At 46.9% G+C, this 15,233-nt stretch overlaps 1 protein-coding gene across 1 annotated transcript in view; it reads right to left on the minus strand.

Annotated features, from left to right (window-relative positions):
* Positions 1-12,075, minus strand: part of LOC306895610 (NACHT, LRR and PYD domains-containing protein 3-like) — a 183,581-nt gene extending 171,506 nt beyond the window's left edge. Inside the window, exons 1-2 of the mRNA XM_079458980.1 lie at positions 11,743-12,075; positions 7,763-7,878 (exon numbers count right to left, since the gene is read on the minus strand). Coding sequence (XP_079315106.1) covers positions 7,763-7,785 — 23 coding nt within the window. The 5' untranslated portion in view covers positions 7,786-7,878; positions 11,743-12,075. The remainder of the gene's footprint in view (positions 1-7,762; positions 7,879-11,742) is intronic.
* Positions 12,076-15,233: the final 3,158 nt, after the last annotated feature.

Raw genomic sequence — 15,233 nt, forward strand, 5'->3', positions numbered from 1 at the left:
GGCCTATTGAGGAAACGTCTCGGTTACGTATGTAACCTCCGTTCCCTGATGGAGGGAACGAGACGTTGTGTCGACAGAATGGGGTTTGACTTGAGAACCTACCTTCTCTGACTGACTTGAACAGGCCAATGAGAATTGGCGAATGAAATCTGCATGCCGGACTCCGCCCCCGGATATCCGGGTATAAAAGGGAGCCGGCGTGCCGCATTCATTCACCTTTTGTGCTGAGGAGCCTGAGGATCTTGCCCCGACTGCTGCAGCGGGCGGCCAGCGTTGTGGCATGAAGGACACAACGTCTCGTTCCCTCCATCAGGGAACGGAGGTTACATACGTAACCGAGACGTTCCCTTTCTGTCGGTCTCTCGACGTTGTGTCGACAGAATGGGGTTCCTCGGAAAACGCCACAGCACTGTGCCGCGTCACAATTCCTCGCGAAGCGACGTTGACTGGCCTGGGCGTGTCAAACGTGGGCGCTTTAGCATGAATTGCAACCTTCCAGTGGAAGGGAAGGGGTCCAGAGCTTACCTACAAGATGGGAGCCCCTTCCTCCGGCCGTCACGGACGGCGGCCTAGTTCTCTTAACAGCGAGAAGCCGCCCGGCACCGTAAGGGCCACTGGGAAGCGTCATTCCCCCCTGAGGGAACGCGCTACGGAGACCACTTCCTACCGCAGGGAGGAGTTTAGTGGAGACCCACACACGGTCTCACCAGATAGGGGAGAGCACGTGGGAACATGCAGACACGAGAGGGTGTCGCGAGCAGGTGCAGTACACCTGGGAGAGGTCATGGGCCATCGATTGAGAGCCATTCATGAGAAGACAACAGACGGAACCGCCCTGTGGGGGGGTTACTACGTGTGGAGCACTAGGCCTCGTTTGAGTCACTGCTAGAGCTCAGAAACAGGCCAAGGGAGGCAGGGCTGCTCCGCCGAGCCCGCCGCCGAGGAGTGCTTAGTGATGGATGGAATGCCTGCTCTTCGCCCATGTGGGGGGAAGAGGGGAGGCTGGATAGCACCACGTCTCACCTGTGGAGGGGTGCTATCGCAGGCGTACGCCCACCGGCTGCCGGACTTACCTGGCGGTGTCTCGTAAGACTCTGGCAGATACCGGTTCCACGCGGAGGCTGTAGAACCTCGCGAAGGTGCTGGGCGTAGCCCAACCCGCAGCTCTACATATGTCTGCCAGAGGGCACGGGAGATCCTGTGATCGGCCATAGTGATGGCGTCCACGATCCAGTGCGCCAACCTCTGTTTGGAGACAGCCCTCCCCTTGTGCTGACCTCCAAAACAGACAAAGAGCTGGTCAGAGCTCCTGAAGCTCTGCGTGCGGTCCAAGTAGAGGCGCAGCGCGCGTACTGGGCACAACACGGAAGGGGTTGGGTCTTCCTCCCCAGAAGGGAGCGCCTGCAGGTTCACCACCTGGTCCCGGAAGGGAGTGGTGGGAACTTTGGGCACGTAGCCCGGCCTGGGTCTCAGGATAACGTGAGATTGACCAGGCCCGAACTCTAGGCAATCCGTGGCCACGGAAAATGCTTGTAGGTCCCCTACCCTCTTGATGGAAGCGAGCGCCACTAGGAGAGCCGTCTTCATCGAGAGATGAGAAAGAGCGGCAACTCCGAGGGGCTCGAAGGGGGGCCTCTGGAGGCCCACCAGGACCACATTGAGGTCCCAAGAGGGAACGGAGCGCGGACGGGCCGGATTCAGCCTTCTCGCGCCCCTCAGGAACCTAACGACCAGGTCGTGCTGCCCCAGAGACTTCCCACTAACTGGTTCGTGATGAGCGGCAATTGCGGCTACATACACTTTCAGCGTGGAAGGGGAGAGATTGTTCTCGAGTCTCGACTGCAGGAAGGACAGCACGCTCCCAATCGAGCATATCCGTGGGTCTTCTCCACGAGAAGAACACCAGGACGAGAAGAGGCGCCACTTAAAAGCGTATAACCGCCTCGTGGCCGGGGCCCTAGCCTGAACAATGGTCTCTACCACCGCTGGGGGTAGACCACTCAGGATCTCCTCGTCCCGTCCAGGGGCCAGACATGGAGGTTCCAGAGGTCTGGTCTCGGATGCCACAACGTGCCCTTCCCCTGAGAAAGAAGGTCCTTCGTCAGGGGAATCTGCCAGGGGGGAGTTGTCGTCAGGAGCATTAGCTCCGAGAACCAAGTCCGGTTGGGCCAGTAAGGCGCAACTAGTAGCACTTGATGCTCCTCTTCCCTGACCTTGCACAGGACGTGTGCAATGAGGCTCACTGGGGGGAAGGCGTACTTCCGCTTGTCCCGCGGCCAGCTGTGCGCCAAGGCATCCGTGCCGAGGGGGCCCTCGGTCAGGGAGTACCAAAGCGGGCAATGGGTGGTGTCCAGGGAGGCGAACAGGTCCACCTGTGCCTGCCCGAACTGCACCCAAATGAGCTGGACTGCGCGGGGGTGGAGCCGCCACTCTCCACGGGGCGTCGACTGACGAGAGAGCGCATCGGCTGTCTGGTTCAGGTCGCCCGGGATGTGAGTGGCTAACAGGGACTTCGTCACCTGCTGGCTCCACAGGAGGAGGCGTCGGGCGAGTTGCGATAGCTGCCGTGAACGAAAACCACCCGGTGGGTTGATATACGCCACAGCAGTCGTGCTGTCCGACCGCACCAGCACGTGCTTGTCCTGCACGAGGGGAAGGAACCTCCTCAGTGCAAGCAGCACCGCCAACAACTCTAGGCGATTGATATGCCAGCGCAGGCGGGGGCCCGTCCAGAGACCCGACACTGCGTGCCCGTTGCACACCGCACCCCAACCCTGCAGGGAGGCGTCGGTCGTCACCACGACGCGCCTCGAAACCTGCCCAAGGGGGACCCCTGTCCGCAAAAAGGTCATTGAAGACCATGGGGTTAGGGTGCGCCGGCAGCAGGGCGTGATCGAGATGCGCCTGCTGCCGGTGTGCCACGCACTCCAAGGAACTCTGCTCTGTAGCCAGTGCTGTAGCGGTCTCATGTGCATCAACCCGAGGGGGACCACCCCCGCCGAGGACGCCATGTGTCCCAGGAGCCTCTGAAAACGTTTCAGGGGGACCGCTGGCTGCTGCCTGAAGCTCCTCAGGCAGGTCAGCACCGACTGGGCACGCTCGGAAGAGGGACGCGCCACCATGGAGACAGAGTCGAGTTCCATACCGAGGAAAAGGATGCTCTGCACAGGGGAGAGCTTGCTCTTCTCTCGGTTGACCTGTAACCCCAAATGGTCTAGGTGCCGGAGCACCAGGTCCCTGTGTGTACACAACAGATCTCGCGAGTGCGCCAAGATGAGCCAGTCGTCGAGATAGTTGAGTATGCGCACCCCCTGCTCCCTGAGGGGAGTGAGGGCGGCCTCCACGACCTTCGTAAAGGCTCGAGGAGACAGGGACAGACCAAATGGGAGGACGCGGTACTGATATGCCTGTCCCTCGAAAGCGAACCGTAGGAACGGCCGGTGACGAGGGAGGATGGACACATGGAAGTACGCGTCCTTCAGGTCGATCGCCATGAACCAATCCTGACGCCTGACGGACGTCAGGATGCGCTTCTGCGTTAGCATCCTGAACGGCAGCTTGTGTAGGTGCCTGTTCAGGGTACGCAGATCCAAGATTGGGCGCAACCCGCCACCTTTCTTGGGGACAATGAAATACGGGCTGTAAAACCCGGAGTACATCTCGGCCAGAGGGACGAGCTCGATCGCCCCCTTCGCCAGAAGGGTAGCGACCTCGGCCCGAAGCACGGGAGCATCTACTCCCACTGATGTGAAGAGGATGCCCCGAAACTTGGGTGGGCGCCTGGCGAACTGAATCGCATAGCCGAGACGGATCGTTCTCTCTAGCCACCGTGCTGGTCTGGGAAGAGCCAACCAGGCTCCCAGGTACCGAGACAGGGGGACCAAAGGTTCGATCTGATTCATTGCCCCCGTGGGGGGTGGTTCGATGGCTGGCAGTACGGCTCCCTCGCCGTGGGGGAAACCCCGGGGAGGAGAGCGGCTCTGCCGAGGTGCCTGTCGGGCGACATCGCGGCATACCGCACCATCTGACTGAGGGTGCTGGTGGCCACTGAGAGTGATACCCAAGCGTGTGTCTCGCCGAAACACCACGTGGGGTTGCCGAGCACCGTCCTGCGGAGGGTGAGAGCGGCTGTGGGAAAGACCCAGGGAGAGAGAAAGCTCTTTCTGTGAGAATGTGGGCGCCAGGCCCTGAAAAGGGCCCGGCTGGTGTTGCTGGGACGGGGCAGGCACCGTCCCAGTCCGACCCTCTAGCGATGTAGTTGCCAGGGTCGGGCCCGGTGACCTCGATCTCCCTGGGTTCACCCCGTCAGGAACGCTTCTGCTTCCGCGGAGGTTGGTGACGGGATGGTGCTCTCCTCGACGACGTCCTTCTCCGGGAGGCCGCCTGTGCAGGGGGCGCTGGGGCCGGAGTCTGAGTCGGAGAGGGGCGGGGCTGCTGGGAAGCAGACGCCGCGCGGGACCTCGACGGACGATAGGCGGCCGGGTCGCGGCGGGGCAGGATATGTCTTATCGCCTCCGTCTGCTTCTTTACAGTCGAGAACTGCTGGGAGAAGTCCTCGACCGTATCACCAAACAGTCCCCCCTGCGCGATGGGGGCGTCGAGAAAGCGAACCTTCTCAGCGTCCCGCATCTGCGCAAGGTTCAGCCATAGGTGTCTCTCCTGGACCACTAATGTGGACATCGTACGACCCAGGGCTCGCGCCGTCACCTTTGTCGCCCGTAGAGCGAGGTCAGTGGCGGTGCGGAGCTCCTGCATAATCCCTGGGTCGGACTTTCCCTCGTGTAACTCCTTCAACGCCTTGGCCTGATGGACCTGCAGGATGGCCATAGCGTGAAGAGCCGAGGCAGCTTGACCCGCAGCGTTGTAAGCCTTCGACACCAGCGATGCCGAAAACTTACACGCCTTGGAAGGGAGCCTTGGTCGATCTCTCCAGGTGGCAGCTGTCTGCGGGCACAGGTGCACCGCGACTGCACGTTCCACCTGAGGGATGTCGACATAGCCCTTAGCTGCCCTCAATGGCTGACGGATTGAGGCTCACGGTAAGTCCCCGATCACCCTCGGTGCTCGCCGAAGCGGACGGCAGGGCTGATGCCACTGCTGCCGCAGAACGGGAAGCAGCCGAGGTGGCGGCTGATTCTCGGAAGAACGCAGCTACCCGTGAACGCAACGTCTGAATTACCATCCGCCCGCAGTGCGGGCAAGATGTATCCACAAACGCTGCCTCAGCGTGCTGGAGTCCCAGACACACGAGGCAGACATCGTGTCCGTCCCCTTCCTCGATGAGTGCGCCGCACCCACGAGCACAGCGGGACATGCCGCGCTGGAAAATACTCTAAGCCCTGAAAAGGGCTCGCTCTTTAGAGAGATGCCTTGGAGATTGCCGAGACGCCCAGGGGAAGTCACAGGAAACGGGACAGTCCGCTGCACCACGTCGTAAGACCAGCAACACGTAGGATGATTCTGCGAAGTCGTCAGCATGAGATGCGAAGGCTCCGAAGAACAAAAGGTGAATGAATGCGGCACGCCGGCTCCCTTTTATACCCGGATATCCGGGGGCGGAGTCCGGCATGCAAATTTCATTCGCCAATTCTCATTGGCCTGTTCAAGTCAGTCAGAGAAGGTAGGTTCTCAAGTCAAACCCCATTCTGTCGACACAACGTCGAGAGACTGACAGAAAGGGAACTCAGCAGCACAGGCTTTGTTCTGGGGTCAGCTGTGGCCTAGAGGTTAGATCAGAAGGTTGCTGGTTCGAAACTCAGTGCCAGCAGGTCATGATACTTTACCCCTGATTGCTCTGCAGTAATGTGCCACTGTAAAAAACTACTTGTAAGTCGCTTTGGATAAAAGCGTCTGCCAGATGAATAAATGTAAACCTAAATGCCAAGAATCTCCGGTGGACTCATTTGACTATAGAGGTCCTGGAGGCCATGAAAACAACACCAGGAAAGTCACTAGCAAAGGCAGAAGTGAGGATAACATCATGCGTGTTCAAAGGCATCACACTAGAAGCCTCCAAGGAAAATAGCAACAAGGGCCAGTTCCTGCAGGCTGTCATTGACAAGAACAACCATCCGCTTCGGGTCGTGTCAGGCTTATTCTCTGGCTGCATTACATTATCCTTTATGTATAGACTAAAAACCCTTCTGCTGTTTTTGTCATCAATGTTAATAAAACAACAAAATACAAAATAATGAACTGCTCTTGACTAAAGAAGTTTTTTCCTTTATTTTAAATCAGTGTGTTTATTTAATACAGTGAATAAGCAGTGTTTCATTTCTACATTATTTAGTTTCTTAGTTAAAATGCAACTGGACTTGTACCTGATAATAAGATTTTGTCAACCCCTACTTTGGCCAAAATAGTCTGAGATTCTTTCTTTCTTTTGAAGTGGAACACACCTAAAGTATCCAAATACACTTGTCCGCCATACAGACAGCAAAAAACTAAAGTTATAGCCTATTTGTACAGTCTCTGAATGTAGGCTATAAAGAGAATAAAGACTTTCCTGCAGCTGCCTGATTTTAAGTCATTTATTTATGATGGTGCTTTGCTTTTTTCCCATTGAAAATATATACTGACGGGGTCAGCTATGGCCTAGCATTGGGCTTGTGATCAGAAGGTTACCGGTTCGAATCTCAGTGCCAGCAGGTCCTGACTGCCCCTGATTGCTCTGCAGTAAAAATAAAAGTACTTGTAAGTTGCTTTGGATAAAAGCGTCTGCCAAATGAATAAATGTAAATGTAAATATACTCGTTGAAAAGTGATGGCTGTGTTACTGTAGAATTGTTTTAAAAATTACAAAAAAGAAATAGCTGCTCCAAAATGTTTAAACTATTTCAAATTGAAACAGACTTTCTATTTATATCATTAATTTGTTAAAATTTTCAAAATACTTAATTATTCTTAAAGGTGGAGGGGATGGGGGTGTTGTGAGGGGCCTGCACACAAGCAATGGAAATCTGTCTTTTTACCTGTAAGACAACATTAACACAATGAATCCAAAGTTACTCCGTCTTTACAACTGACTTTTCATATCCAATCAGACTAACACCGACACCGTGCTTTTTCTGTCCGTTTTGGCCTTTCGTCCACACTGAGACTGCATTATGTTAACGAAAACTGAGCTTTTTGAAAAACATTACATTTGTTTTTCACGTTTTTCACGCAATACATTTGAAAACACGTTTTTTCGCGTTGTAGTGTGGATTAGGAAAACGGAGGGGTTTAAAAAAAATGAAGTTCAAAGCGTAAATAAAACAGAATATATGTAGATGTTTTTTTTTATTTCCCTTGATATTATCCCAGTTGTTGGCTGGTGTAAAAGGAGCTTTATTTACATGATTAATGTCTTCAACAGTGCTGTCTAAAGCATACATAAATGTCCGAAATCGCTTACTCATTATCGTTTACCTTTTCCCCATATAGTGTACTGAAATGTCATTATAGGGAACAGGGAAGGAGTGACGCATGTGCAGTTTTCGACACTGCTCCTACTCCTGCCTTGTTTTTGTAGCACTGTGGTCCTTGAGGAACGCATACTATGTTCAAAATATATTAAAACTTCTCTGACATGGCATGGTTTTGATTTTTTTACAATTTTGCTTAAAATGTATGAAAGTAACTATGTTTCGTGAAAAATAAATCGTCTTAAAAAATACATCATAATTCCTTGTATTCTTTACTTTATTAACCACTACCTAAATGTATGCAAAATTGCAAAAGGTGCTGTACAAACAAAATGTATTTAAATGAAATTGCTTACCTCTGCTCACCTGGGTGACTCATCTCAGAGGTTCAGTCCTCAAAAGTTCCTTACTCAGTCCTCTGACATCACATCATTACATCATGACCCGGAGATCACAGTCGTAGTGTAAATTTCTGAAAAAAATTCAGACACTAAAGAAATACAGAATTTGGAGTAGAATCATGCAATAAAAAAACAACATTACATTGGGATGTATCAACCAATCAATCTTTTGTTGATGCCTTTACATCAAGAATCTCTTTCTGGTTTCCCAGAAAAAATTTGGTTAACTAGGCTTTCATTTAGTTACATGAAATTAGTTAAAATGCAATTCTAAAGGTAAATACACCCAGTGTCAGTGTTTCCCATTCATATTATAATTTGTTCCAATTTTGTTTCAAAACGAACCAAATGTTTTTTATACTGCTCATAACAGCATATGATTGTGTTGTCTGTTTTCAATATGGATTAATTCGTCTCCCGCAGTCGTGAGCAGGGTCACTTGGGCAAGAGCACCAATCACTAGGTTGACTGTCGATATAACGTCTTGGTTTCGGTAATGGAGGGAACGACACGTGCCTCTCAGTTTCCAAAGCCCATAAGGTGAATGAATGGGCACATTCCCATTCTCCAAGTTCATTGGCCTTTTCAAAAGTACAATTGGAGATAGTAGGTTCTCAAGTCAAACCCCATTCTGTCAGTCTTGACATAACAACTCGTTCCCTCCATCAGGGAACCAAGGTTATATCCGTAACCAGGACGTTTTTATAATTGTTTGGTTGTTTGATTTTACTCATGGTTTGTGTCTGTCTGTACCTTATGAAACAATGTTTGGAAATTACTTTATTATATTTCTCCGTTAAGAATTGCCAATTATTTCTTGGTCTTGCAGCGGAGTCATGGCATAGCCTTAGGTTTTGTGTGAGAAAGACATGGCTTTGTTTTGATATTGACTTGCCATGTGCTTTCTCGTGTCTCATCGGTCTTTCCCGCCCTTTCGTCTCATTAGCCTTTCCATTAGTGTTTCATTACATATACCTGCTCCTTGTTAATTATCCTGTGTTTGTTTCCCTTTAAAACATCATTGTCCTGGGACCCGTTTCAATAAGGAGGTTCAAGCAACACTGAGTTAAAATATGAACTCTGAGTTGATTTACTCAGATAATCTCTACTCTGAGTTTTCTGTTTCAGAACAGCTGGTTTCAATGAGTTCAATCCACTCTGAGTAAGTTTACTCTAGGTTACGCGTGTTCACCGCGGCTTTAAAAAGACATCATCAATTGAGCGAAGATAACACGATTCACCTTGGCAACGGCACGTGACAAAAAGCGCTCCGTTTATTTCCTTTCAGTGAATTGGAGGCACTATATATATATGTGTATATATATACACATTTACATGTAAGAGATATTATATATCTATATAAACACATATATACCTAAGATTTTTGTCATGTAGGTGCAATCCTTTTGCAATAAAAAGAACATGGCAGCAGCTGAAAATAAAATATAAAAACATCATTCAGTCCGGTGAGTTTAAATGCGCTTGGCCTTGAAAGTTATGAGGATATGAGAACCGAGCACTGTGGCTATAGAAGACAAAAAACTGGCCATGCTCGTTATCCCAGTTATCCCAGCGAAAACTGGCCAACGACCTAACTGCGGTCGTTAGGCTCGTGGTTAGAGTGCCCGTCTCTCGTTCTGACCGATGGCAGTTCGAAGCCCGCGCAGAGCGGGGCGAGTGGGACCTTTTAAATGTGCACCCAATCACAATGGGAAATCCTAAAGGGTATTTGAATTATTAGAGTTGGCAGCAAGAGCACATTTATTTGATCAGCCTAATTCAGAAAGACTTTCACCATTCACCTGCAATCCTATGAAACTCCTCTTTGATGGCTCTCACAGGAAACTTAACACAAATGTATAGAAAGTGCTTGAGAGCGATGCACACTTTTCTTACTGCTCTGCATACAGTTGCCTTGCTAACGTGTTCTGCATCCCCCGTGTTGTAAAGAAAGCTTCCGTTAGCAAAGACACATAAGGCCATACAGAGAATCTGCTCAGATGTAAGAGCGCAGCCACGACGAGTGAGGTTTGTGATGTAAGGATGAAGCAGATTATGAATATATTTAATGGACTGTAAAGAAAAACTGTGCCGCTCAAATAAAGAATCCTCCGCATACAATAAAACATCCAAACGTGGCTTCACCATATATTCTCTCCCGACGTAAATGTAACTCTCTCTGAATGAACGCAGCTTCCTCCTCTAAGGGTTCCTGAATAAACGGACATTTAATGTCTGTTACGAACTTGTGCGCGATTAAGGAAAACGAATGAAAAAACGGGTTAGTGGAATAAAACCTGCTCCTGACCAGGTTAGGTTCACAGAGTAGGTTACTATGGTTACTCACTCTAAGTATAAGATACCTTGATTTCTGAAACAGGCTTGACTTACCCCGCGGTCACGGGTTTGATATACCTCGCGTTCTGAAACTGAAAACCCAGAGTATCCCGTTTTCTGGGGTTAACTAACACTGAGTTTGCACTTACCCTGCTTTCTGAAACGGGTCCCTGTGCTCATTCATTGTATGTTGTATCCTTTTGTATGTCTTACATCATGCGCGACCTTATCTGAAGATTGTTTTATGGATTATGCTTGCATCGTGTCTCTAGTTGTTACCTTGTGTTTTGGTGAGTTAGTCTAGTCTTGTCCTTAGTGTTTATTTTCCCAGTCTAGTTAGTCTGTGTCTTGGTCGTCACTATTATTTGTCTTGTTTTACTCCCTTGTGGGTTTTTGTTTTGTTTATGGTTAAAATAAACTTTGTTAACCCCTTCATCCCCGTGTCTGCCTGCACTTGGGTTCTTCCTAGACCATTCATGACAGTACCCGAGCAAAGAAAAAGCCCTACAGCAGAATGTTTCCAACACTGAGCTTATCTGTAGGGATGGTCAGCATTTCTCTGCCCCCAAAAACAGGAGTTAATTTGTCTCCCAGCAATATCTCCAAAGCCCCTTCTGAATCATGTTGAGGTTTTTATTGTGGCATAGCGTGTAACCAAATGCTAACTTGGGTCCAAACTGTCTTGAAATCATTAACAAGCTTCTTCCGTATAATTCTGGGCTGATCTTTAACCTTTCTCATGATCATCTTTAGTCCATTGGGGAAATCTGGCAGGGAGCTCCAGACCAAGGACAATTGATAGTTATTTTGTATTTCTTGAAGGGGTTTGATTAGTTCATCTCTCCTCACCTCATTCACAGGGGTCTGAAGTGGAAGATGATAACCTGTTTTGCCACATCTCTCTGAAAGAAACCTTCAGAATCTAGAAAATGTGCGGTTATAGGCTTGCTTTAAGTCTCACCCTGTATCCCACACGAGCGATTTTTTTATTAGACCCATTAACAGTACTTGAGTGTTACCCCTGTTAATGTGTCACTTTGTTCACTTGAATCTGAAAAAACTCTATAATACAGTTCAAAGTGCACTCTTGCATGTTCAATCATTGTCGTCATAACCTGAGCAAATTCTAACTCCTTTATAAGGTTTTTTTTGCATTATGTACTTCCCATTTACTCATTTAGGTGTATTAGATAACTGATAAGATTGATGTCATGAATGAAAAAAAAACTTCCATAATAAGTATTTGAAATTAACCCAAAATATGATATAGTAACAACATATTATTACACAAAAATTACGCATTATAGGCAAACTTACAGGGTGAATGAGAAAATAGGCTATATCTCTAGGCTATATATATATATACACTGTATCAACACGAGGATACTTTCTATTTAGCAAAAGCAACAAAAACACTGTTTTTACTTTTTAATGTTTTAACAGTCGAGTCATTCCCAAAGGTTTGTTCGAGCGATTTATGTGCGGCTTCAGCCCATTGTATTATTCGGTCAATTGAAATGTTAAAAAAAATTAAGAAACAAGGCCGCTTGATTCAAATCACATTTCATATAAAATGACTGACAGTTATTTCAACTTACTTTTCAGTCTGATTCCTGTCTTGTCCACTTCCAAGAGAAACCCCTTCGAGTTCTGAAAATCTTAACTTCTTTTTAAGTGTACTAGATGTGCACTAGATGTGTCTTTAAGTGCACTAGTCTGACAAAAAGCGATCTGATTGATTCTACGAAGAAAAAGAAATATAGGCTACAAGTATTTCAAACGTGACGTGTAAAACACGTAAAAATCTATACGAGCGTAAAGTAAAGTCTATAGCTCGAGGTTTTAAAATACTTTCTGAAGGTCGATCATGCCTGGGGCAGCTTCTCTCCTAACAGTTTTACTTTCGATTCCGAGAATCACGTGACAGAACTGACGCAGTTTTTTTTTGTTGTTATGTAACTATCGCATACTTTGGGTTTACATTTAGGAGAAAGAAAATAATAATTTGCTCGTCTTGATAACACTAAATTCTGCTTTACATGTTTACACCGAATGTTTATTTATTTATTCAAATAAACCCAAACACACATGCATGGGACATTAAGTTGCTGAATAAATGTAATAAATGAATAACGCAGCTGCAGAACAGTTTTTCATTTCTATCTTATTCAATCGCATATCCTCATCAAACTGTAAATATGAGTGCATGGGCTTGAACCACAATATACACACCTCGTTCTCTTCTTTACCATCATCCTTGTATTGTATAGGATTTATTGTGTTTTTATTATACATCTCTAAGGTCTATGCATAAAAATTGTGAGTCATGTACGTTTCAAAATACATAGTCTCCCTTATGGAAATAAATACAGTTATTTGATTTCCTATTATAAGATGTTACACATGCGTGCACTTCCTGGATGAGCAGACTCACAGAACTTAATGTATCTTGAGGACAAGACCTTTCGACACGAGATCCGGCATCTTGTGCGCCAGTAGAGGGCGCTCATATGATAGTTGATATCCACCCTGGACTTCATTTTCCACAATCCATTGGACTCATACCTCATTAGATTCAGCTGTGCCTGTTTAACCTCATCGACTGTCTATTTAAATCTAGTTCATTCTGTCATTCATTGCAATGTCTTGTATGTGTCTCGGTCACTGCACTTCTGCGCACAATAACGACATCTTGTGGTCAAACGGTGAATGTGCTGTCTGTCTGTCTGTTTGTTTGATTGTTTCATGTAATAAATCGCTTTGAAAACCCAAAAGCAATAAACATGTGATTTTCTGTGTTGTTGTGGTACACATGAGCCTATTGATGAATGTATTCATATATTAGTAATTTACCTTTACAGAAACTATCTTTAAGAATCTGTTTTGATCAACACACGCAGCCGATTTCACATAAACTTAAGCTTTAGTCCTCAATCTATGAGTCCATAGGTAAGGCTCATATAGACATCTATGATAAAATAAAATAACATTATTGTGGGATTATGACGTGCTTGTGAACTGGGGAGTAAAGTTCTTATAATAGAAGAAATTAAAGATGTTTATTAAGGAACAGGATTTGTTCAACACTGCGAGGGCAAAGTCTGTTTCTTGTTTTATTTAAAGCTTCACCTGCATTGGAAAATATTCTCTCACGTGTGACTGAGGAGGCAGAATTGCATTCAGATTCTAGTGCAATAAAGATGGAGATAGACACACTTCTGTGTGATCCAGAAATGCAACGGATCTTCAGTTCTTGAATATTTGAGTCACTGAGGTAGAGCTGAACTTCAACTGTGGCGTCTGCAGCTGCGCTTTTCATTTTCCTGGTTTCCACCACATGGCTGTGCAGTAGATCCCGCAGACCTGGTAGATGAAACAATACAAATAAAGTTATAAGAGAATTGATGTTATTATCTGCAATTGCTTTATGCATGATCCATCTCAAATGTAATGAAACACACACACACACACACACACACACACACTCTATACAACAAACAGTACCTGAGTGGGACACATCGCTGCATGTGACTCCTGTGGTCTCTGGTTCAGATGAAGGGATCTGAGAGGATGCTGATGGTGTGTTTAGAGCTGCACGTATGATTGCATCATATTCTTCTGTGAGGCGTTTCACAGCAGTCTGTGCATTTGACTGAATGCAGAGACCTGGAGATTTAAAGCGTGGATCAAGCAAAATTGAGTCATGACATTCACAGTCTCTTATGTAGACATCCGCTCAGAAAGAAGTCTTATGAGGCTGTTGCACAATTGCTGTCTCATCTTGAACCTGTGAGGTCTTTGAGGTAATTATGTGCCTCAGCATTGGTATTAGTGGAATAACCTTTGACCCTGACACTCCTTGAAGTGACACATTACACCAAGACATTCATTTATATCTGGTACTCTTCTGAGGTCAAAGGTGTGAGGGTTGTCTTCAAAGTTACCAAAGCAGCATCTACTGGCTCCCTCTGAGCAAAGAGACGCTCTAACGTGGCATATGTGCTGTTCCAACGCGTATCCACCTCCTGGATCATTTTAGGATTTGGCATCTGATTTTGTAACACCAATAATATTTATCTCGCTGTTGAGCTGGACCTTGTGTGAGCCTTTAGTGTAATATCCACTAATCCTGATGTTTGTTCTATTGCCTTCTTCACAACCAGGTTAAGAGCATGTGCTGTGCTGTTTTGTCTGGCACAGATTAAGGACGCCAGCACATGTTTTCATGTTGGCAGCAGCATCAGTTACCAGACATCTAACTTTGTTTTGAATGCCCCACTCCTCCTTCAAAGTGGTCTTCACTTCAGATATATTTGCAGAAGTGTGAGCATTTGAAAACGTTCCCACCCCAGTAAAACTGTGGACATCTGATCATTTTCATTTATAGAATGACATGTCACTGCCAAACAGGCATCCATATGAAGAGATGTCCACATATCGGATGTGAGGCTTACAGCTCTGGCCTTTTTCACATCACAGGCAGAAACCGGAAAACAGGTCTCCTTGCATCCTCATTTATTAATGATGCATATAAACAAAATAGGCCTAGAAATGTCCATATATAATCTTTCATGCACATATCAGGGTTTATAAAAAATAAACTTGCTCTGAATTAATGTGCACCCTACAGACATGACCATGCGTACGCACTCTTTTACTGGTGTGAATGCTGTTTATAGTTTTTTTCAATCATTTTGAGGCCATTTGGGCCCCCCAAACATTGTCTGTGTATTTACATGAGCACTTCTTCCAGAGTGCACGCTCAGCTGGTTCTGCAAAATGTTTGCATCTCTGCAAGAGAAAGAGTTTTGTTAGTGATTTCTGGAGAAAATCTGTCCGTCTCTGATGTTGCTTGCTTTGCTGCAAGGTCAGCTCGTCGGCTTCCTGTAGAAATTGTTTCAGATACAAAAGTGTGTGTGTCACCATCACACACAACAATGGCTGATGAGAGAAGAATGGCAGATAGCATATCAGCAACCTGTGTGTGATTAAGAATGTTTTTACCATCAGCTTTTAAAAAGTTTCTGTGTTTCCACAGTGTTCCAAAATCATGAGTTACACCAAATGCATTTCTACTATCTGTGTGAAT

Source organism: Barbatula barbatula (assembly GCF_947034865.1).
Source record: "Barbatula barbatula genome assembly, chromosome: 6".
NCBI lineage: Eukaryota > Metazoa > Chordata > Actinopteri > Cypriniformes > Nemacheilidae > Barbatula > Barbatula barbatula.